General features: G+C 36.5%; 1 protein-coding gene across 5 annotated transcripts in view; it reads left to right on the top strand.

Moving 5' to 3' along the window:
- ANKRD12 (ankyrin repeat domain 12) overlaps positions 1 to 22,313 on the top strand; it is a 204,654-nt gene that overhangs the window by 113,021 nt on the left and 69,320 nt on the right. For 3 of the 5 annotated variants that reach the window (XM_072604244.1, XM_072604245.1, XM_072604246.1), the window contains 2 exons: positions 6,459 to 6,527; positions 13,621 to 13,767. In XM_072604244.1, coding sequence (XP_072460345.1) covers positions 6,459 to 6,527; positions 13,621 to 13,767 — 216 coding nt within the window. The remainder of the gene's footprint in view (positions 1 to 6,458; positions 6,528 to 13,620; positions 13,768 to 22,313) is intronic. The other 2 variants (XM_072604248.1, XM_072604249.1) reach the window with 1 other exon arrangement.

Here is a 22,313-nt window from a genome sequence, read left to right as displayed (position 1 = left end):
TTCCTCCTCCTGGGTCTGGCCTAGCTGCTGATGCTGGAGAGTGCTATAAAGTGGGTGAGTTTTGTTTTACTAAAGATGAAAGATGAAAAGGAAGAGGGAGGAGGAAGATGAAGCTGAAGAAGATGATTCCAGAGTAACGGAAGACAATGAAATCCTGGTCCTGCATGATGACGACTTTGATACCTTTGTGACTGAAAAGGATTTAGTTTTACAAGTTTAGGAATTGTGATGTCATTATCATTGATATCTTCAAAGGTGCTGCTGACAAAGCTTACCAGCTATATCAGGATACCACTAACAAGATGAGGGAAGACTACAAATTCCATCATACTTACAACAATGTAGTTGTAAAATTCTTAAAAATAAGTTCTAGAAAGTTTGTCGTGATGCAGCCAGAAAAAAATTTCAACTTGAAAAAGTTCTTTAAGACTTCTCTTTCCTGTTTACCTTTTCATGCATCTCTTCTTTCCTGTGTTTGAAAGTCAAATTTTCTATTCAGTTCTGGTCTTTTCATCAAGAATGCTTGAAAGTCCTCTATATCACTGAATGACCATTTTTCCTCCTGAAATATTATACTCAGTTTTTCTGGGTAGGTGATTCTTGGTTTTAGTCCTAGTTCCTTTGACTTCTGTAATATCCTATTCCAAGCCCTTTGATCCCTTAATATAGAAGCTGCCAGATCCTGTGTTATCTTGATTGTGTTTCCACAGTACTCAGATTGTTTCTTTCTAGCTGATTGCAGTATTTTCTCCTTGACCTGGTAACTCTGGAATTTAGCTACAATATTCCTAGGAGTTTTTCTTTTGGGATCTCTTTCAGGAGGTGATCGGTGGAGTCTTTCAATATTTATTTTGCCCTCTAGTTCCACAATATCAGGGCAGTTTTACTTGATAATTTCATGAACAATCATGTCTAGGCTCTTTTTTCATCATGGCTTTCAGGTAGTCCCATAATTTTTAAATTGTCTGTCCTGGATCAGGTCAGTTGTTTTTCTGATGAGATATTTCATCATCTTATCTTCTATTTTTACATTCTTTTGGTTTGGTTTTGTAGCTTGTTTCTCATACAGTCATTAGCTTCCATCTGCTCCATTTTAATTTTTAAAGAACTGTTTTCTTCAGTGAGCTTTTGAACCTCCCTTTCCATTTGGCTAAATCTGCTTTTTAAAGCATTCTTCTCCTCATTGGCTTTTTTGATCTCTTTTGCCAGTTGAGTTAGCCTATTTTTAAAGGTGTTATTTTCTTCAGTATTTTTTGGGGGTCTCCTTTAGCAAGCTGTTGTCTCACTTTTCATAATTTTCATGCATTGCTCTCATTTCTCTTCCCAATTTTTCCTCCACTTCTCTTACTTGATTTTCAGAAGTATACCATGGAATCAGAGGAATTTGATTAAAATGTACTTAGGGACTTTGTATTGGCTTTCTGAAAACAAAAACTAAACTCAATCATCGAATCTCAGTCTGTGACAAAAACCAACAAAGAGCCTATAAAGATCGTTGTGGGTAAGATATTTGACTCCATTTTGATGGACCCCATGACTAATATCCTCATTGCATTCTGTACCACATATAAGCAGAAAAAGCCGAAGAAGTACAAGCGTACAAATTGGCGGGAGAAGTACAAGCATAAAAAAAAATCTGGTTATAGTTGAGATAGATGCCACTGCCAATGATGTGACCAGAGCCCACTACAAAGTGGAAAGATTTTCTGCCATCTACTTTGCCCATCACATTGATGAAAAAAAATAACCCTATTAAATTTGAAAATGAAAAGAGATTTTTGGAGCACTTGATCATCTTTATAAAAGGTTCACAGCACAAAACTGAGCAAGACTTTTTAAAGCAAGAGCTTTAAAGGCCAAGAGGAGGAAGGAAAGTGATATGTATACAATGTATTTTTTCAATGAAAGGTTGCTGAATTGGGAACCAAATGAGTCTTGTAGGCAAAGGTGTTAAAAGCAATTGTAGCATCTGTTTATATATGTATATCAATCATCTGTTTTCATATATATGTATATATACATATATACATATATATGTGTTTCACATTATGTTTCACAAATGGAAGTGGCATGAATGTCTCATAATATGGCTCATATATTTAAGGAAAATACATCTATTTTTGTTATTAAAAATACACATATATAAAGTTACAGCTAACAGGATAGACTTCATCTCATTGTTATGTTACCTGCCACACTACTTACCCGTGAAAGTACCCAGGTTCTAATGCTAAGTAGTTAAGAACTAGCTACCACTAATAGTAGCTATTGAAATGTATGTTTCACTTCCTACTTCTATTTTTATTTATTTTCTAAGTATATGTTGGCAACTTGATTGTAGCTGATTATTTGACAAATTACTTAGTTATTTTAATCTGACTTGTTTCAGCTTTTTAGATTGTCTCTAATTTTTTTAATCTTTCCCCCAAAGTTTTCCAATTTTCTTTTATTTATTTGTTTGTTTTTAGTTTTCAACATTCATTTCCACAAAATTTTGAGTTCCAATTTTTCTCCCCATCTCTCCCCTCCCCCTACCCATAATACCTTGGATTCTGATTACCCCTTCCCTGAATGTATCCTCCCTTCTATCACACCCCACCCTTCCCTTATCCCCATCTTCTCTCTTTTCTTGTAGGGCAAGATAAGTTTCTGTATCCCATTGCCTGTATTTCTTATTTCCCAGTTATATGCAATAATAATTCTCAACATTTGTTTCTAATATTTTGAATTCCAACTTCTCTCTCTCCCTCCCTCCCTACCCATCCCCCTGAGAAGGCAAGCAATTCAATACAGGCTTATATATATGTCGTCTTCCAAAAGACTTCCATAATAGTCATGTTGTGTAGGACTAACTATATTTCCCTCCATCCTACCCTGTCCCCCCCCCCTTTTTTCCTATTCTCTCATTTGACCTTGTCCCTTCCCAAAAGTGTTTACTTCTAATTACTCCCTCTTCCTATTTGCCCTCCCTTTTATCATCCCCTTTACCCCACTTGTCCCTTCTCCCCTACTTTCCTGTAGTGTAAGACAGATTCTCATACCAAATTGAGTGAGCATGTTATTCCCTCCTTAAGTCATATGTGAAGAGAGTAAGCTTCACTTTTCCCCTTTCACCTCCTCCCTTTTCTCCTCCACTGAATAAGATTTTTCTTAATTTCATTTCTTTTATGGACATCATCTCTTCTGATTCAACTCAACCTATACTCTCTGTATGAGTGTGTATGTGTGTGTGTGTGTGTATGTGTGTGTGTATAATCCTTCCACCTACCCAAATACTGAGAAAAGTTTCAAGAGTTGCAAATATTATCTTTTCATGTGGGAATGTAAGCAGTTCAGCTTTAAAAAGTCCTTTATGATATCTCTTTCCTGTTTACCTTTTCTTGCTTCTCTTGATTCTTATTTTGAAAGTGAAATTTTCTATTCCGTTCTGTCCTTATCCTCATGAATGCTTAAAAGTCCTCTATTTTATTGAATGAGCATTTATTCCCTTGAAGTATTATACTCAGTTTTGCTGGGTGTAGGTGATTCTTGGTTTTAATCCCAGTTCCTTTGACTTCTGGAATATCCTGTTCCAAGCCCTTCGATCCCTTAATGTAGAAGCTGCCAGATCCTGTGTTATCCTGATGGTATTTCCACAGTACTCCAATTGTTTCCTTCTAGCTACTTGCAATATTTTCTCCTTGACCTGGGAACTCTGAAATTTGGCTTTTCAGGTCTTTTTCAGGAGGTGGGTGGAATCTTTCAATATTTATTTTGCCCTCAAGTTCTAGAATGTCAGGGTAATTTTCTTTGATAATTTCATGAAAGATAGTGTCTAGGCTCTTTTTTTGTTCATGGCTTTCAGGTAGTCCCATAATTTTTAGATTTTTCCCTCCTGGATCTGTTTTCCAGGTCAGTTGTTTTTCCATTGAGAAGTTTTACATTATCATCTATTTTTTCAATCTTTTGGTTTTGTTTTTTAACTTCTTGGTTTATCTCATAGTAATTAGCTTCCCTGAACTCCACTCTCTTTTTTAAAGAATTATTTTTTTCAGTGAGCTTTTGAAACTTCTTTTCCATTTGGCTAACTCTGCTTTTTAAAGCCTCCTTCTCCTCATTTGCTTTTTGGACATCTCTTTCCAATTGAGTTAGCCTATTTTTAAAGGTGTTATTTTCCTCAGCTTTTTTTTGGTTCTCCTTTAGCAAGCTATTGACTCACTTTTCAAGCTCTTCTATGATGTTAACCCATTGCATATTCATTTTGGAGATGCTGGATGCAGATGCCTTGACTTCCTCTGACAGTATGAATTGTTCTTCCTCTGAAAGGATGGAAGGAAACACCTGTTCACCAAGAAAGTAACCTTCTATGGCCTTATATTTTTTTTTTCTGCATTTTTTGGGCATTTTCCCAGCCAGTTACTTGACTTCTGAATGCTTTGTCAAGAGGAGGGTCCTAGTGCTCCTCCTCCCCCCAGTACAGTCCTGAAGGCTGAGATTCAGACCAGCTGCTCAATTCCCCCAGGGGCTTTAGCTGGGTGCGGGCCTGATACTAAGGGCTGTGATTCAGACAGCTGCTCAATTCCCCCAGGGGCTTTAAGCTGAGCTGATATACATTGGACCTAGGCTGCTTACGGGGCCACTGTGGCCGCCTGTCACCCACTGCTGCTGCCGCCACCTCTGCTGCTTCCTGGGGCCAGTGCTCCTCTCTCTCCCAGATAGGAAAGCCCTTCCACACTGACTGTTGGAGCTTTCTTTGTTGCTTGTGGGTTGAGGGATCTGGGACCCTCCCTGCTGGGAATTCTGCCCCGGACTTCTGTTCAGGTCCTGCTCCTCCAAGTGCCAGGCAGCCAGGGCTGGACATTTTGCACAGAGTGCCATTTTGCATGGAGTTTTCTTTTCCTTTTGTTTTAAACAGAATATTTTGAGTCTATTATCTTTTTCCTGTATGATTCAGAATCGTTGCTATAAACATCAGTGATAGTATTTATTCTACATGCTGAGAGAGCATTGAGGCATATAGAACTATATTCCTGTGTGTGAAGCTAAAGATATTTGACATTGATCTTTAGATGGTAAGCATTAGATAATGCATGACTTCTGAGAAAATAAAAGATTATACAATAGACTCTGCAGTACCTTTAATACTATCAGCTTCCTATTAAAAGGACAGTTTTACTTAATTTATTTTAATTGTCTGTTGAGCAATTTAATAGCTCACTAAATTTACTGCCTTAATTTTTTGTTTCTTATCCACTTGTTTTTCTCATTCATTTGTCTTAGAATCATATGAAATATTCTGTATTAGACTTTTGTATTAATTTTGTCTCTATTGCATTCAATCTGATAAAATGTAACATAAAGTTTTCCTTAAATTGATATTTTTAAAAAGGAAAAGTTGTTTAAATGTACAAATCAAAATTCCATAAGCAAATAATTGTCTTGAAATATTTTCAAATATATTGTTGAAGGCCAGATGTTGAAAAGCATTTAACATGAACATGCATAGTGTAAATCACATTTTTTGTGTTTATCTAACGTTGTACATTTCCAGTTTTGGAGCAGCAGAATTATTAACTAACAGATACTTTTAGTTAATAATACTCGACTTCTAGACCTCTTATCAGAATTTAAAGTAGCATTTAGGGATTGTATGATTTTCCAAATTGCCGTTTACCACATACATTCCCTTTTGTCACTCATAGAGTGAAAATGACACTTGACTCAATTGATAATGCTTCCTTAAAGCATTTTACAACATTTAAGGTGAGAATATCATTTATGATTACAAGTTCACATCATTGTCTATAAGCAAAATATCAGTTTTAAATATGCCCAGAGTCATCCTGATCTGATCTCCATTTTGCACCTGTTGGTTTATTGTTCTGGGCGGTTTCAAATTCTAGATCTTAACTAATGTTTCCTAATCTGGCTTAGGGAAGTCTTAGGTAGAGTTCAGTGTAATTATACCATCAAAGTGCAAAGCATTTTTTCTATACCTAGAACAGAAGAAGTAACTCAGTTATATTCTTAGAACAGTAATTTCTCATTATTTCTTGTATACTTCAGTGATAGAAATGCAGTGACATTTGAATGTTGACTTTGCTTACCAGTACTCTTAAAGTAATCAGCTTTCTTGCTCACCAGTATGAAAGTAAATGACTCATTTTTTAATGAGCATCTGCCTTTTGTTTCTTCACTCAATAGATAATATCTCATTTCAGTCAGTCAGTTTCTTTTATCAATTTAAAACAAAGTTCACTTGAGGAAATCTTAAGATCATTAACTATTTCCAGACCTGTTTCAAGTGTGTTTTAGGAATATACTGGTGAATTCCTTTTGATTTATCCTAATTAAAGAAAAATAATTCTTTGACTAGGTGGACTTCTTTTTCTTAAAAAAAAAAAAAATGTCAGTTTGTCATATACTTCATTTTCCGCCGTGTGCTTTTTTCTTTTCTTCTGTCTCTTCTCATTCTATAGATTCAGAACCAGGACATACAAGTGAAAATTGGGGGGAGAGAATAATATCTTCTTACAGGACATATTCAGGTAATTAGATTATCAGGTGTTCCTCCTTCAGCCAGAAATTTTTGTCATATTTACTATTAATAATTGTTACTGCAACCTTCTTAATTCAGTCATTTCTAACAAAGATGAAGGGATCCATTTAATTAAAGTAGTGAAACTTTGTGAATTAACATAATCTTTCTGAAGCAAACTTGAATATTCTAAAATTTTCAAGTTTTCATTAACCAGAAATTTGCATGCTTTCACAGGTAGCCTGGAAACATGTTCCAGATGCCATACATATGACAAGTGACTCTAGCTTTCTTTTTTATCATATATCTTCAAAAGCAATATGGTGGATTTATTGTGTATAATCATGTATATTTTCTATAGGATACTTACAAATGGAGGGCAGTTAAGTTCCAATAAATTTGACCTTTTCATTGCTCTTTTCTTCAGTCATTAACTCTGCTAAGTCAGCTATAACTTGTCCTTATCTATCTCAGTTTTGAAAAAATAATTAGAATCCTTTCTAATTTATAAAGTCCTCCAGTCATATTACTAAGCACTTTATATGTTCCCCGCAGTTTTAAAGGAAAACAACATAATGGAGACATGTCCTTTATAAAGTATTTTAGAACCTCTGTTCTGTAATAGCCAGATTTCATGTAAATGTAGAGAGTATTTTACCATAGCTTTTGATAAAAGAATACAAAATAATGCAGGGGTACTATAATACTTTTAAGGAAAAACTTTAAATGTATTCTTAAATGTGTAAAGATTGATCTTTTGAGTACTTTTTTTTTAAAGCATTCCTATCTGGGCTAGAAGATTCTTTTTTTATAATGTCCTAGTATACTTAATCCCTAAGAAATCGTGTCATATTTTACAACAAAAAGTGGCTAATGAAAAAATTGAAATTAACTTTCTATCATTGTAAAGGAGTAAATAAACAGTCAATAATAACCCCTGAAAATCCAACTGAATCTATATAGCGTTATCCTGAATATGTTCATTTAGGATTTGTCACCGAAGTCACATATGCATTTGGCCTTAGTAACGTATGCCCTATAGCTTCTAATATAGCAGGAACATATTTGATAGTTCTCCCAGAAAAAGAGCCAATATAGTTTTCTCCTTAAGATTATTAATTTGTAAACTGGTCCTGGAGTAAAGACCTTTGTGTGCCCACAGAAATTTGAAAATTAAGTGTCCACCCATATGTGTGTGTGTTTGAAATATGTAATACACACACACGTTTGAAAAATATCAGTTAATAAACATCTATTAAGCACCTACTATGTGCCTGGCACTGTGCTAAGTGATAGAGAGATAACAAAGAAAAACACAAGAGAGGCCCTGCCTTCACAGAGCTCACTGTCTAATGAGGGAGACAACATGTAAACAACAATGTGCAATCGAGCTTTTATAAAGGATAAATTAGAAATAATCAACAGGAAAGGCACTGGAGTTATAGAGCATTGAGAAGACAGCATTTTATTCAGAATTTGAAGCCAGAGAATTCAAAAGGTGGAAATGAGAAGAGAGAACATTTTAGGCATGAGGGACAGCCAGTGAAAATGGGCAGAGTCAAGAGACTGGAGTTTTGTGGTCAAGAAATAGCAAGGTCAGTAATCACTAGATCACAGATAGGGTTGGGGGAGCAAGGTTGAAGGAGACAAGAAATATAGGGAGGGCATGTTGCTCCCTTTGAAGTTACCTTCTCAGTGTGTAAAATAACTGTCTATTTCAATAGAAAACATTTTCAGGCATTAAAAGTATATGTACTTATTAAGAGAATAACAAGTACTGGCCAATAAGAGCCCAGCCCTCATGAGTACACACAGAATGTTTGGCCTGATGAACTTCCCAACATGGATTTTGGAGCATGTACAGGTTTTGTAATTGTTTCTAGTCTGCTTACTTGGTACCTTTTTGATTGGTTGCTGAGCCAGTACTGGGTACATGTATATAAGACTCCTCCTGCAAAAGGCAAGTCTTCTTCCTGCCTGACTGTGGAGTGAGGCAAATAAGCTGCTATGAGTAAAGGAAGGGCCTTGATCCTCTATCAGCTAGGGCCAAGGCCTTGAACACCGAGCCCTACTGTTGCTTCTGTCCTTGTGTCTATTCTTATTCTGTGCCTTACGTGAAGAAAAATATTGGAGATAAATTGCATCCATGTGTGCCAGTCTGGTCAACATGAAGCTATGTAAAGCATGGCCTAGGCCTGGGTAAGAGAAATATAAGGCCCCTCTCCCTCCCAGAAGTCCACAATAGCTTGTCCTTTACACAACAAGGCAAGAAAAAGGTTTATTTCCCCTCTCTCTTTCCCTTCGTACCTGTAATTTTGTATACATTGCGATGACTCAACAGCCAGTCAGAAAGGCACATGATAAGTGGACTGGAAACAGTCATAGAACCTATATCTCTTTATGCTCCGAAGTCCACATAAGCAATTGCGTCAGGACCAATGCTCTGTGCTTGCTAATAAGGATTGATATTTCAGTGACTAAGAAGTAATATTTAAAACTGTCTCTTCTACTCTAGACAGCTTCCAAGCATGCCTACCTCTGATCCTGATTTTGAATGTGTTCCAAAAAAGAAAACTTCTATCCTTTAAAATCTCCTACTTGACTATGATAGAGCAGTGTACTGGTTTTTGGGGGGATGGGGAAGAAAAGGGACATGAGAATTGATAAGAAGGATTGGGATTGGGGGAGGCTTAGCAATCCAAGACTGGAATTTTCTTTACTTCTGAAGCCTTGTCTGAGTCTGTAAAAAGATTTTAGAAGAGCTACAAAGTTCATTTCTCTATAGCTGTCTTTGAAAGTCAAGTGAATCTTTCGGATTTTTTTAAAGTCTTAAAGACTTCTGAAGGGTCAGGGGGGAAATGCTTTTAGTTATTTGGCATTTCATGATAAACTACCCATTCATCATTGTGCCTAGATTGATATTCTGAAAATGTATTAATTGCAGGATTGAGGGTGGATGTTATATTTTTGTACATACCTGACCTATTCAAATATCTGGTACCTACATGTTTCAGTACTTGTTCTGAATCTAATTTTTTTTCCTCCTCTGTAGGAGAGTATGATAGCTTTTGAGTTGAGAATCATGAAGGAAAATATAATTAGGTTCGTAAAGGACATATTGAAAATAATCCACATCCTTTGGAGTACTACAATGTTGAAAAAAGCACATGTAGGATATATTTTAGCGGTCTTCTTGCATCTAGTAGTAATGTCAGAGATATTATAATATTGCATCTACAAATTGTGATAATTTTGAGGCAGCTAGGTAATTCAGTGGGTAAAGCACCATGCCTGGAGTCAGGAAATCCTGAGGTCAAATCTTGCCTCAGACATTAAATAACTGTGTGACTATGGGCAAGTCACTTAACCTCTCTTGTCCTCAATTTACTCATCTGTAAAATGGGGATAATAATTACACTTACTTTTCAGGGTTGTTGTGAGGACCAAATAAGGTAATATCTGTATATGTGTTAGTTATTATCATTATTATCATTAGATGCTTCTTAACATGTTATCTAGACACTGTGTGTGTGTGTGTATTACCTCCATCACTAGACTTTTATTAGTGCCTGTTATGTGCTAATTGCTAGGAATGCTTTACCCCACCTCAAAAATACTAAATCGGATAAATTGTAAAGTCCCCAGTAACCAAATGAAGGAAAAACATAGAATTGAAGTGAATGCTAGGAATATTTTTTCTCTTGCGATGTAGTCTTCTGCTTTATATGTATTCATGATACATCAGATATAGAATATTGAAGCCAAATAGGACCCTAAATATCATTCATGCAAATTTGAATTTGTGCTTGAATATGTGCCACATTCTCATTGAATTGTGCTCTATTTTATAAAATCTATATTTTTATTTTGAAAACATTAATCATTAATTTAATTAATTTCATTGATCAAGCAAATATGTGTCATTTTGAAAGTGAGGAAATAAAAGCAAAAATTATTGATATGATAAAAGGCCTTTAAAGGAAATGTTAAACCTCTTTTAAAAATCTTTGCTTATTAAATTTCACTTCAAACAAAACATAAATGGTTGATGACATGCTGATACCTTTAATAACTAATTTTGATTATTTTAATGATATGATAATAAATTAATTACATTTCCTTAGATAAGTTCATTACCGTTGAAACTTATTGTAAAGGCATATATATTATTTATATTCATTAATAGTAGATAAATGACAAAGATGCTAACAAAATTATTGGAAAATAAAAATTGTTTAGACTCACAGTATTTTTCAGAGCAATTTTGTTAATGATCTCAAAATTAGGAGAAATAATTACTAATCATTTTTAAGCACCTACTATGTGCCAGACACTATGCTATGCACTGGGGATACAAAAAGAGGCAAAAGACAGTTTCTGACTTCAAGAAGTTCACAATTCAATGAGAGAGAGGACAAACAAATATATTCTAACAGACTAAGAATTTATCATTTGTACTAAGATTTTTTTAAAATGGTACAAGGATTTTTAGAAATAAGAGAAGAAATGAGAAACATTGAACAGGAATTGAAAAAGATATTTAATTTTTACAGACTTATGGTAATTGAAAGCCTTAATAAAGAATATTTTTAGAAGAAAATTACGTCAAGATACATTTAAATGATGAATGAGTTTGGGCCACTGCGCCTTAGCTAACTGCTCTGGGATCTGGAAGACTCACCAATTTTTCTAGGCTATTAGAGTTCTATTTCATTGCATTTTCATCTACTAAATCATACATTGAAAGAATTAATGTGATCCTTTAAGTGTTTAACTTAGTCTTGAGGAGTAGCTCACTGAACAATAACATCAAACTAAGTACTCACTGACATGAAAATTAAGTTAGGATATTTGAATACTTATGGAACTGAGACTAATGAGGATGAAGTAGTTCTGCGTGTGTGTGTGTGTGTATGTATGTATGTAAAATTAGCTCCTGTGGCTTTAGAGATGAGGATAAGTAAGGTACAAGTATGGTAAATTTTGGAATAAACAGAGGTAGGATCCAAGTCCAGTTTAGATCTAGTCAGTAGCTAATGGTGAAATGCTAGATTTGTCTGATATGAGTCAGGATATAGGCAGAGTTACAAGAAAAGATATCAGGTAAGGTGCAGTCAAAGCAGATTATAGGGCGAGTCAAAATATGGTTTATGATAAAGACATGAAGGAAACAGAAATGGAAGACTGAGGTTGTGCAGGGTGAACAAATTGTTTTAACAGCTTTTTCTTGGATAGTAGGACAATCCTACCCTGATATTGGTACACTGTCCAGTTCTTAAAGGAACCAAAATTCCTTTAGCACCTCAAAATCTGTTAGGCTTACAACAGCTCCTTTACCACATGTATCCTATAAACAGAAAAAATATTCTTAGGACAGATGATAGGCGCCCTAGACTACTGAGTTATGATTTTCCTTTTCTTTCATTCTTCCACACTCATTCCATCAGGGTTCTCATTTCTAGTTTTATTCCTCCAAGATAGGAGATATACCATTCTAGAATTCCATCGTGTTTGATCTAGAAGATGCCTTAATGATCATCTAGCACAAGACCCTTGTTTTACAGACCCAGAGAAGTAAAGAGATTAATCTTATTTGCAAGATTACACAACTAGTAAATGATAAAACTATCATTTGTACCCAGGAGCTCTGGCACCAAATCTAGTATTCTTTTCTAGTAGATCATATTTCTTCTTCCCTTCCCCTAATCCCAAAAGTACCTTTCTCCCTGGCAAAGGGGAGATGTACCTTGGCTTCCTAAGATCTTTTCATGAAAAGTCTGAACCATCCTCAGGGTACATAGTTAGCAGGTTTCTAGATCTACTTCTTGGATCTGTAATCCTTCAAGTTTAGAAGGTACTAAAAACCTTCCCTTTTGCTGCTGAAGTACGGAAGGGTTCATATTTCATACCTGAATTACTTTGCCTCTTGGCCTACTATGGGGAGAAGAATCATAATTATAGGGCATAGAAGATAAGGTCAATCTAATCAAGGAGGAATCAGTATTTTGAGGCATAATTGGTAAGTTAGGTATCCCCGGAGGATAGAAAACTGTTGCCCATGCTTCCTCAGAAGAAGGAATAGTGTTAACTCGTATACATTCCCAAACCCTTTCCCTGTCTTGCATTTGAAATTTTTTTCCCCTAACTGGATGGACCAGCGCTCTGACTGTCTCCAATGCCCAAGTGGCTCTTGATTGAGAAAGCTAGACACTCCCAAGACTTGGTTCTAAAAGCCTTCTAGAATCTAGAATTTCCAAGAGAACCCCTCCTCCACCCCCCAAAATAATCTTGAGCAGCTCCATGTATTTGTTACTATTCAGAACAAGTTTCTTGGAAATATCCTTGTCCTTGAAGATTCTTGGACTTCCATGAATATTAGCTGGAGGGTACCATTTAGCCACCTTGAATCTTGAAAAAGTATCTGAAACTTTATCTAAGAAATTCCGTAATCTGTATTAAGGCATCAGTTGATAATTGCATTTTTAGAACACCCTGGGACTTGCTATAGTTATTCCTCATGGTGAGAACCTGTCTAAAATCTTGAATTCTTGTTTTCTGAAAACATGGAAGAGCTTTATTAGAACAATCATAACAACTGTGAAATTGTAGGGTTATCATATTCAAAGAAAAATAGAGTGTGTGGAGGGCTTGATAGGACAACAGTTAAGGGGAAAGATTGTAGATTATCAAAAGCAAGGAAGATGTAAATTAAGAAATAGGGAAAGAAACTATTAAATTTTGATAGAACAAATCATTAAAATGCAAAATCTTGTCAAAATTAGTAATTTAGCTGATATATTCTGTCAACTATGAACAAATTTAAAAATCTTTAAGCATTCAGTTCAAAAGGTGCTTTTATTATCTAATAAAGAAGTTCTTTATTAAAATGTACTTTGAACTCATATATAAAAAAAGTGCTTCCAAAAGTTCAAACAGAAGTTTGCATTTATTATGCACATGTATAAGATGTCCCAAAAATCTCAGTGCAGTTTTAAACTTTAAGAGCTTAATAGTTAATGTATATATAAACTTTTTAAAGTCTACTATTTTTTCTTTGAATACTTCACTGTTTCATAATCATACCTATGTATTAATATTTCCAGAGAAAGAAGGCCCAGAGAAGAAGAAAACCAAAAAGGAGTCTGGAAATAAGAAATCAACACCTGTTAGCATTCTTTTTGGTTACCCATTATCTGAACGCAAACAGATGGCCCTTGTAATGCAGATGACAGCAAGAGACAACAGTCCAGGTGATGACTTTAAATTCCTATAAATTAATTCTTTGGTTTTCCTTAGTAACATTTAATCCAAAGTTTACACATTAAAATAAAAACTTTAAATGTATAAGCCTTCTTCTGCACTTGCTTTTAGCACTTTGAAATTAGAATCATTGGGCAGCAAACACTATATAATTTATTAACATTTAATTTATCTTATTTTTTTATTTTTGTACTTATGTTTTTATATTTTTAAAGATTAAACAATTTCTTAGATTTCTGAGAGGTTGCACTTTCACATTAAGGTACTGTCAGTAGTAGTAGAATAAGAAAATTTGATTGATTTTCTTTCAATAGTCCATGAAAGTGCTGTATAATTTTTCCTACAGATACCTGATTTTTTTTAAAGTTTTCATAAAATCATTTCTGAATCTGAACATTTCTGTCCTTCTCTTCATTGGTTTCTACTAATGCTGTTTTGAGAAAAAAAGCATAATTTATTTTTTCCATTAATTCCTTAATAATATATTATACACATATTTTTTGTACTTTAAACCTTGTAATGAAATCATCATAGACCATTATTAGGAGTCTTGTTTATTTGTAACAGGGTGAGTATACCATCATAGTATCAACATAATTCTATAAAATCAGATGGCATCTTAATTTTATATGAGGACTTCCATGGATGCATTGTAAATACATCCTTCCAGTGTTGGACATCATACAATTCATGCATGCCAGTTCCTTCTGTGTAGTTTTGTCTGGGCTCTTTCATAGAACTTTGCTCAGTGTTCCAAAGACCTTCCCCTCAGTCTTTTTATGTTTTCTGAGAAACAACATAGCTTGGGGAATAATGATCTGAACATGGAGTTGGAAAGACCTGTAACAATGCTACCTCAGGCACTTTATAGATAAGCAGCTATAGACCTGTCACCCTCTTGCAGCCCCTGTTTTCCTGTCTGTGATTGGGGACAATAGCAGCTATATTACCTTATTCATAATGTTATTGTGAGGATTAAATGAGATAGTGTATATATAAAGGTTATTGAAAACTTTAAAGCACTGTGTGAATGTCTAAGAAGTCATATGGCATCATGGACAGAGACCTAGACTTGGTACCCGGGAAACCATAGTTTAAGTTTTTCCACTAACACATTCCAGTTTTGTGACCCAGGAGGAGATGTCAAGCAGGCAGATCAAGGTAGGACTGGAGTGCAGAAGAAAGATCGGCACTGTATATGAAGACTTAGGAGTCATCTACATGGAGATGAAATTGAGTGATTGGGAACTGATAAGATAATGTAAAGAAAGAGGAAGAGAGAACATCTAAGACAGAGCCCTAGAGTACACCCAGCCATAAAGGGAAGGATATAGCTGATGAGGCTGCAAAGGACATCTAGATAGGAAGATATCCACAAGTAAATAGTATTACAAAAATCCGGGGAGAAAAAAAGAAAAAAATACCACTGACAGTATTAAAGGCCTTGATGAAATCGCATACGTTGTGTACAGACCTCAGCTTTTCTCCTGGCATTTTTCAGAGAGTTGTCTGGCAGCAAACACCATATTATTCATTCCTCAGCCCCTTCTGAAGCCACACTGGTTCTTGGGTAGATGAAGATGAAGGATCTGTCTATTAAGGAGGGCTCTGACAAGAACCTTGCCAGCATTGACTAATAGAGAGACCCCCTTGTGATTATCACAGGACAATTTATTTCCTTTCCCTTTATAGAGTGGAGGTATCCTTAAATTCCTGGGGGTAACTCCTCTTGCTGTATAACATGGAAAATTTCATTCAGCTTTTGTATAAGCAGTGAACTCCCTGCCTTCTAAATCTCAGCTGGAATAGAATCAGCACCAGGTGCTTTGTCACATGAGAGGAGCCTAATGGCATTAAAAATCTCTTCTTTAGTTGAAAACGTGAGTAGAAAGGAATTAACTTTAACCTGAGGTTAAAGTGTCTTCTGAATTGGGTCAGTTACCACATTGATGGTAAATTATTAAACTTGAAAAGTCAAAACTAAAGTGGAGAGAGAATTGGTGCATGATTTTTTTGTTCTCATATGATTGTACACTCAATGCAACCTCTAAAGATGGGATACAGCAAAGTATGAACTGATTTTCTGCTGCTTGTACCTAATTTTGGCCTAATAACGCCAAAAAAACACAGGTTGTCCACCAGCCAGCATAACATTGTCTATATGTGGAACCATCAGTTACAGCAAATGGAGAAACATTGAATGCTGTGGATAAAATCACCTGCGTTGACATTATATTTTCCAGGGATGTACACATAGATGATGAGGTTGGCACATGCATTGCCATAACTAACTCAAGTGTTTGGTAGGCTCTGAAGGAAAGTGTGGGAGAGAAGAGGTATTGGACTGCCTACCAAACTGAAGATCTGCTGATCTCATTGTATGCCTGTGAAATATGGACAGTATACCAGTGCCATGCCAGGAAACGGAATGACTTCCATTTTAATTGTCTTAAGAAGATTCTTTCTGGCAAGATAAAGTACTAGACACTGAGGTCCTTTTTTGAGATAAACAGCCAAGCATTCAAACTCTACCACAGAAAGCTGATTGGTTGGCCATGTTGTTTAAATGCCAAACATACATTTGCCTAAAAGACTGTTTTACAGAGAACTCACACAAGGCAAGCATTCACAGGGAGGTCAGATGAAGCACTACAAGGTTTCTCTACAGAACTTTGGAATTGATTGGGAGATATGCAAAGGACCAACCAGCATGGAATGCCCACATCAAAGAAGGTACTGTGCACTATGAGTGAAGCAGAATTGTAGGAGCTCAAAAGAAACATGAGATGTACAAATTTGGAGATATTTCCACTCCAGATGTTCATGTGGCCATATTTATATCCATACTGTGGAAGAGACTTCCTAGCTCATATTGATCTAATTAGCCACGGTCAGACACACTATACCTTGACTGCAACATTGTGATGTCATTTTAGTCCTCTTCAAGAATGAAGGACAATAACCAACATGCACAAGAAACCATTAGAGGAGAGTCTTTAAAGTAGTATTTTACTTTGCTATTAAATATATTTTTAAAAAATTAGTTAACACCATGGTATCTTGGATTCTCTATAATTTTCAGTTACTTGCATGATGCTAAAGGTGTGGTCTGCTGCATTCTAAAGGGGAAGAAATAAGTACATATAAACACATGTAGAATATAAAGTTCATTCAGATATATATAAATAGAGTTTCAGAGGGAGGACACTACAATTGAGGCTTTATGGAAATGATAGTTCCCGAAGTACATCTTAAAGGAAGAGGGAGACTCTATGAAGCAGCAGGAAGGAGAGTGTATGTTTCAAACAAGGGAGATGGCCAGTGTAAAAGCCTGAAGATGAAAGATGTAATTTCTTGTGTGAGGAACAGAGATAAAGCTGGTTTGTCCATATATTAGAGTGTGAATTGGGGGCTTACATACAGTGACACTTGAAGGATAGGTTAACTTGAGGCAGTTAGGAGGCTGTTGTAATAATCTAAGTGAGAATAAAAGCCTGATCTAAGGTGGTACCTGTGTGAGTAGAAAGAATGGATCAGGTGCAAGAGATGTGAAGGTAGATACAGCAAGAATTCACAACTTTAAGGATAATACAGGGTGAGGAAAAGTCCAAGATAAATAATTCAGAGGCTATGAACCTGGGAGACTAGAAGAATGGTGGTGCCTTGGAGAGAAATAGGGAAGTTTGGGGGGAAATGAAGAACAAAAAAAATAAAGAATTTTGGATGAGGAGAGAGTTTGAAGGAAAGATAAATTCAATTTTGGATATGTTGAGTTCAAGATAATCTCTGGGACATCCAGTTTGAAATATCCAGTAGGCCAGACTGAGTTTAGTAAAGAGAATGAAGTTGTATATATAGATGTGGGAGTTAGCACAGAGATAATTGTTAAACCATCTAATGAGCTAATGAGATTAATAAGAAAGAATAAAGAGAAAGAGGAAAAGATATTCTGGAACAGATATTTGAGAAGTATCCATGGTCAGTAGGTGTGACATAGATAATGAGCTTACAAAGAAGATTAAGGAGGTCAGGCAGTTAGGAAACAAACCCAGACGGGAAAGTATCTCCAGGAGAAGAGGATGGTCAACAGTGTCAAATGTAGCAGAGAAGTCAAGAAGAATCTGGCATGTGTTCCGTACATTGCAGTTCTTCTTCATTGTAGTCTTCTTGCTTAATTTTATCATGAGCATTACAGAGCAAAATAAGAAAGTGACCCATGAAATTGGTAGATCATAAAAGTAAATTTAAAAGGAATAAAATTAGCATCTTAGATGTTACATCTTCTCTCAAAAAGAGAAGTCAATTCAGAGAGATCTGGAAAGACTTATGATCTGATGCACAGCAAAAGCAGCAGAACCAGGAGAACTTTGTGCACAGCAACCACCACAGTGTGAGAGAGTTTTTTCTGGTAGATTTGGAACTTCATTGTAATGCAGGGACTTAAAAAAATTCCCAGTGGTCTTTTAAGGCAAAATGCCTTCCATGTCCAGAGAAAGAACTATGGAATTCAGTCGCAGAATGTAGCAGATCATTTTTGTGTATTACATTTTGGTTTGTTATATGATTTCTCCCATTCATTTTAATTCTTCTGTACAGCATTCTTCACCAGTGAAAAGGTATTTAATAGGAATGTATGTGTAGAACCTATATAAAATTGTATGCCGTCTCAGGGAGGGAGGGAAGTGGGGCTGGGGGTGCATCTGAGTTATATGGTAGTGATTGTAGAACGCTGAAAATAAATAAAATTAATTTAAATAAGAGAAAAGTCAAACTAAGGCAGAGGTTAAGTTAACTTGCTCATATAGCCAGTAAGTGTCTGAAGCTGGATTTGAACTCAGATCTTCCTGACTCCAGGCCCAGTCCTCTACCCATTGTGCCATCTAGCTTCCTATAAGTATAAGATAATAGCAGTATTTCTAGACAGTTTCTCTGAAAAAAAGATCTTACCAAGCTCAATATGAATCATCAATGTGATATGGCAACCAGGAAAGTTAACACAGTCTTTGCATTTAGCCCAGCAGTAGAGAGATGATCCTACTCTACTTTGTCCCTGTCAGACTACAGATTTTTTTTTTAAGTTCTAGGCACTACATTGGTAAACTGGAGAGCAACCAAAATGAAAAGGTCCTAGAAATCTTTTTCACATGAGGATGAATTGAAAGAAATGGCCGGGGGTAGGGGGAGAGGGGTGGAGCCAAGATTGCAGAGTAGAGGGATGCACCTCTAGAACCTCTTCCCCCACAGCCTACAAAATACCTGTAAAAAATGACTAGACAAATTCTAGAGCAGCAGAAGCCACAAAATGACAGAGTGAAAGAGATTTCCAATTCAAGGCAGCCTGGAAGTCTGACAGGAAAGGTCTGTCATATGGTGCAAAGTGGAGCGCAGCCCAGCCTTGTCCATCCTGTGGCAGGGACAGCACTGAAACGGGCTTCAAGGTGCCACCTGCAGCAGCCTTTGCAGATTCCTCAACCCACAAACACCAAAGGCAACTTCAAAGGTCAGTGAGAAAGCTCTTGGTCTAGCTCTGGCCCTAAGCAGCAGCAACTTCCATTGTTGGAGCCCTGGCCTAAAGCCCCTGGGGGAATTGCACAGCTGGTCTGGATGTCAGCCCTAAGTGGTGCTACTGGGGTGAGGAGGTGCTCTGGCTGGCTTGGTGGAACTGGTAGAGGCTCTGGAGAAGGAATTCTACTGGGAGATCTTGGGCAGAAAAGAGTGCTCATAGTTGCTCGCAGACCAGAGTGTAGACCAGATTGAGCCACCTTGGAGGAACTGAGAACTGAGGTCCCCAGAGTATACCCTTCTCTTGACAAAGGACTCAAAAGTCAAGTAACTGGCTGGGAAAATGCCCAAAAAAGGGGAAAAGAATAAGACAATAGAAGGTTACTTTCTTGGTGAGCAGGTATTTTCTTTCATACTTTTGGATGAGGAAGGACAATGCATACCATCAGAGGAAGACTTAAAAGTCAAGGCTTCAGAATCCAAAATCTCCAAAATAAATATGCAATGGTCACAGGCCATAGAAGAGCCCAAAAAAGGTTTTGACAATCAAGTAAGAGAGGTGGAGGAAAAATTGGCACGTGAAATGAGAGTGATGCAAGAAAATCATGAAAAGCAAGTCAATAGCTTGCTAAAGGAGACCCCAAAAAATGCTGAAGGAATTAACACCTTTAAAAATAGACTAACCCAAATGGCAAAAGAGGCTGAAAAAAGCCAATGAGGAGAAGACTTTAAAAAGCAGAATTAGCCAAATGAAAAAGGAGGTTCAAAAGCCCACTGAAAAAAATAGTTCTTTAAAAATTAGAATGGAGCAGATGGAAGCTAATGAGAAACTAAGACATTACAAAACCAAAAGAATTTAAAAAATAGAAGACAATGTGAAATATCTCATTGGAAAAACAACTGACCTGCAAAATAGATCCAGGAGAGACTATTTAAAAATTATGGGACTACCTGAAAGCCATGATCAAAAAAAGAGCCTAGATATCATATTTCATGAAATTATCAAGTAAAACCGCCCTGATATTCTAGAACCACAGGGTAAAATAAATATTGAAAGAATTAACCGATCATCTTCTGAAAGAGATCCAAAAAGAGAAACTCCTAGGAATATTGTAGCCAAATTCCAGAGTTCCCAGGTCAAGGAGAAAATATTGCAAGCAGCTAGAAAGAAACAATTCAAGTATTGTGGAAATACAATCAGAATAACCTAGGATCTGGTAGCTTCTACATTAAGGGATTAAAGGGCTTGGAATATGATATTCCAGATGTCAAAGGAACTAGGATTAAAACCAAGAACCACCTACCCAGCAAAAGTGAGTATAATACTTGAGGTCATTCAGTGAAATAGAGGACTTTCAAGCCTTCTTAATGAAAAGACCAGAGCTGAATAGAAAATCTGACTTTCAAACGCAAGAATCAAGAGAAGCATGAAAAGGTAAACAGGAAGGGGAAATCACAAGGAACTTACTAAAGTTGAACTGTTTACATTCCTACATGGAAAGATAATATTTGTAGCTCTTGAAACTTTTCTCAGTATTTGCGTAATTTGAGGGATTATACACACACACATACACACACACAGATAGATAGATAGACAGACAGATAGATAGATGGCACAGAGTGAGTTGAATAGGAAGGGATATCTAAAAAAATAAAATTGAGGGGTGAGAGAGGAATATATTGGAAGGAGAAAGGGAGAAATGGAATGGGGTAAATTATCTCTCAAAAGAGACAAGAAAAAACTTTTTCAGTGGAGGGGGAAAGGAGGAGATAATCTGGAAAAAGCGAAGCTTACTCATCACATTTGGAGGGAATGACATGCACACTCAATTTGGTATGAAAATCTGTCTTACACTACAGGAAAGTAGAGGAGAAAGGGATAAGTGAAGTGTGGGAGGGATGATAGAAGGGAGGGCAAATAGGGGAAGGGAGTAACTAGAAGTAAACACTTTTGGGAAGGGACAAGATCAAATGAGAGAATAGAATAAAGGGGGGACAAGGTAGGATGTAGGGGAATATAGTTAGTCTTACACAACATGGCTATTATGGAAGTTACTTGCAAAACTACACATATATAGCCTGTATTGAATTGCTTGCCTTCTCAGTAAGGATGGGGAGGGAGAGAGGGAGGGAGAGAAGTTGGAACTCAAAGTTTTAGGAATGAATGTTGAGAATTGTTTTTGCATGTAACTGGAAAATAAGAAATACAGGGAATGGGATGTAGAAATCTATCTTGCCCTACAAGAAAAAAGAGAAGATGGAGATAAGGGAAGGGAGAGGAGTGATAGAAGAGAGGGCACGTTGGTGGAAGGGGTAATCAGAATGCATAGTGTTTTGGGGTGGGGGGGAGAAAATTTGGAACTCAAATTCTTGTGGAAATGAATGTTGAAAACTGAAAATAAATAAATTGGAAAAAGCAAAAAAGAAAGAAATGAGGGTGGAGGGGGAGGGCTAGGAGATGTCAGCAGGAAAAAATAAAACTGAGCATTTTCATAAAACTCCACAAAAGGGTAAAAATGCATTCAGCTGAGTTCTTAGTGGGAAATTCCCAGAATAATCACAGTGAGTCATTTTTCTAGTGCAGTTTAACAAAAGGAGATAGGTCTGCAGGTATTAGAGAAAGGATCTAGCCAGTAATAACCATGCAGAGTATGCCAACACAGGAACTGAAAGAGGGCCAAAGTTTTGTATCAGAGCAAAAAGAGGTGCCAGACTCACAGACTGGCTTGGTCTTATGTAGGAGATAGGAATAGCTCTAGCATTCACCACTCAGTTCCAGATAACCCAGATTCTGAGCAGATTGAGGAGGAGAACTGAACCTAGCGATGGTATTGCAGGTTGAAGGAGAGGTGCACAAGCAAGCAACAGCTATTTAGCTTTGATTCTAAGAATGAAGAAAGATTGCAGATCCAGCCCTTAGCCCAGCAAGAAGCCTATGGTGAAATAACCAGGATGTGAACCCCAGACCAAAGGGGAGCCTGAAGGTCTGCCACTCTAAGCCAGCACAGCTTTCAAACTGGTTGATATGGCTGAG

The sequence above is a fragment of the Notamacropus eugenii genome, chromosome 4 (assembly GCF_028372415.1).
Source record: "Notamacropus eugenii isolate mMacEug1 chromosome 4, mMacEug1.pri_v2, whole genome shotgun sequence".
In the NCBI taxonomy this organism is placed as follows: Eukaryota; Metazoa; Chordata; class Mammalia; order Diprotodontia; family Macropodidae; genus Notamacropus; species Notamacropus eugenii.
Note: the sequence above shows the minus strand (reverse complement) of the source record. Positions and strands in the feature narration are given on the sequence as shown.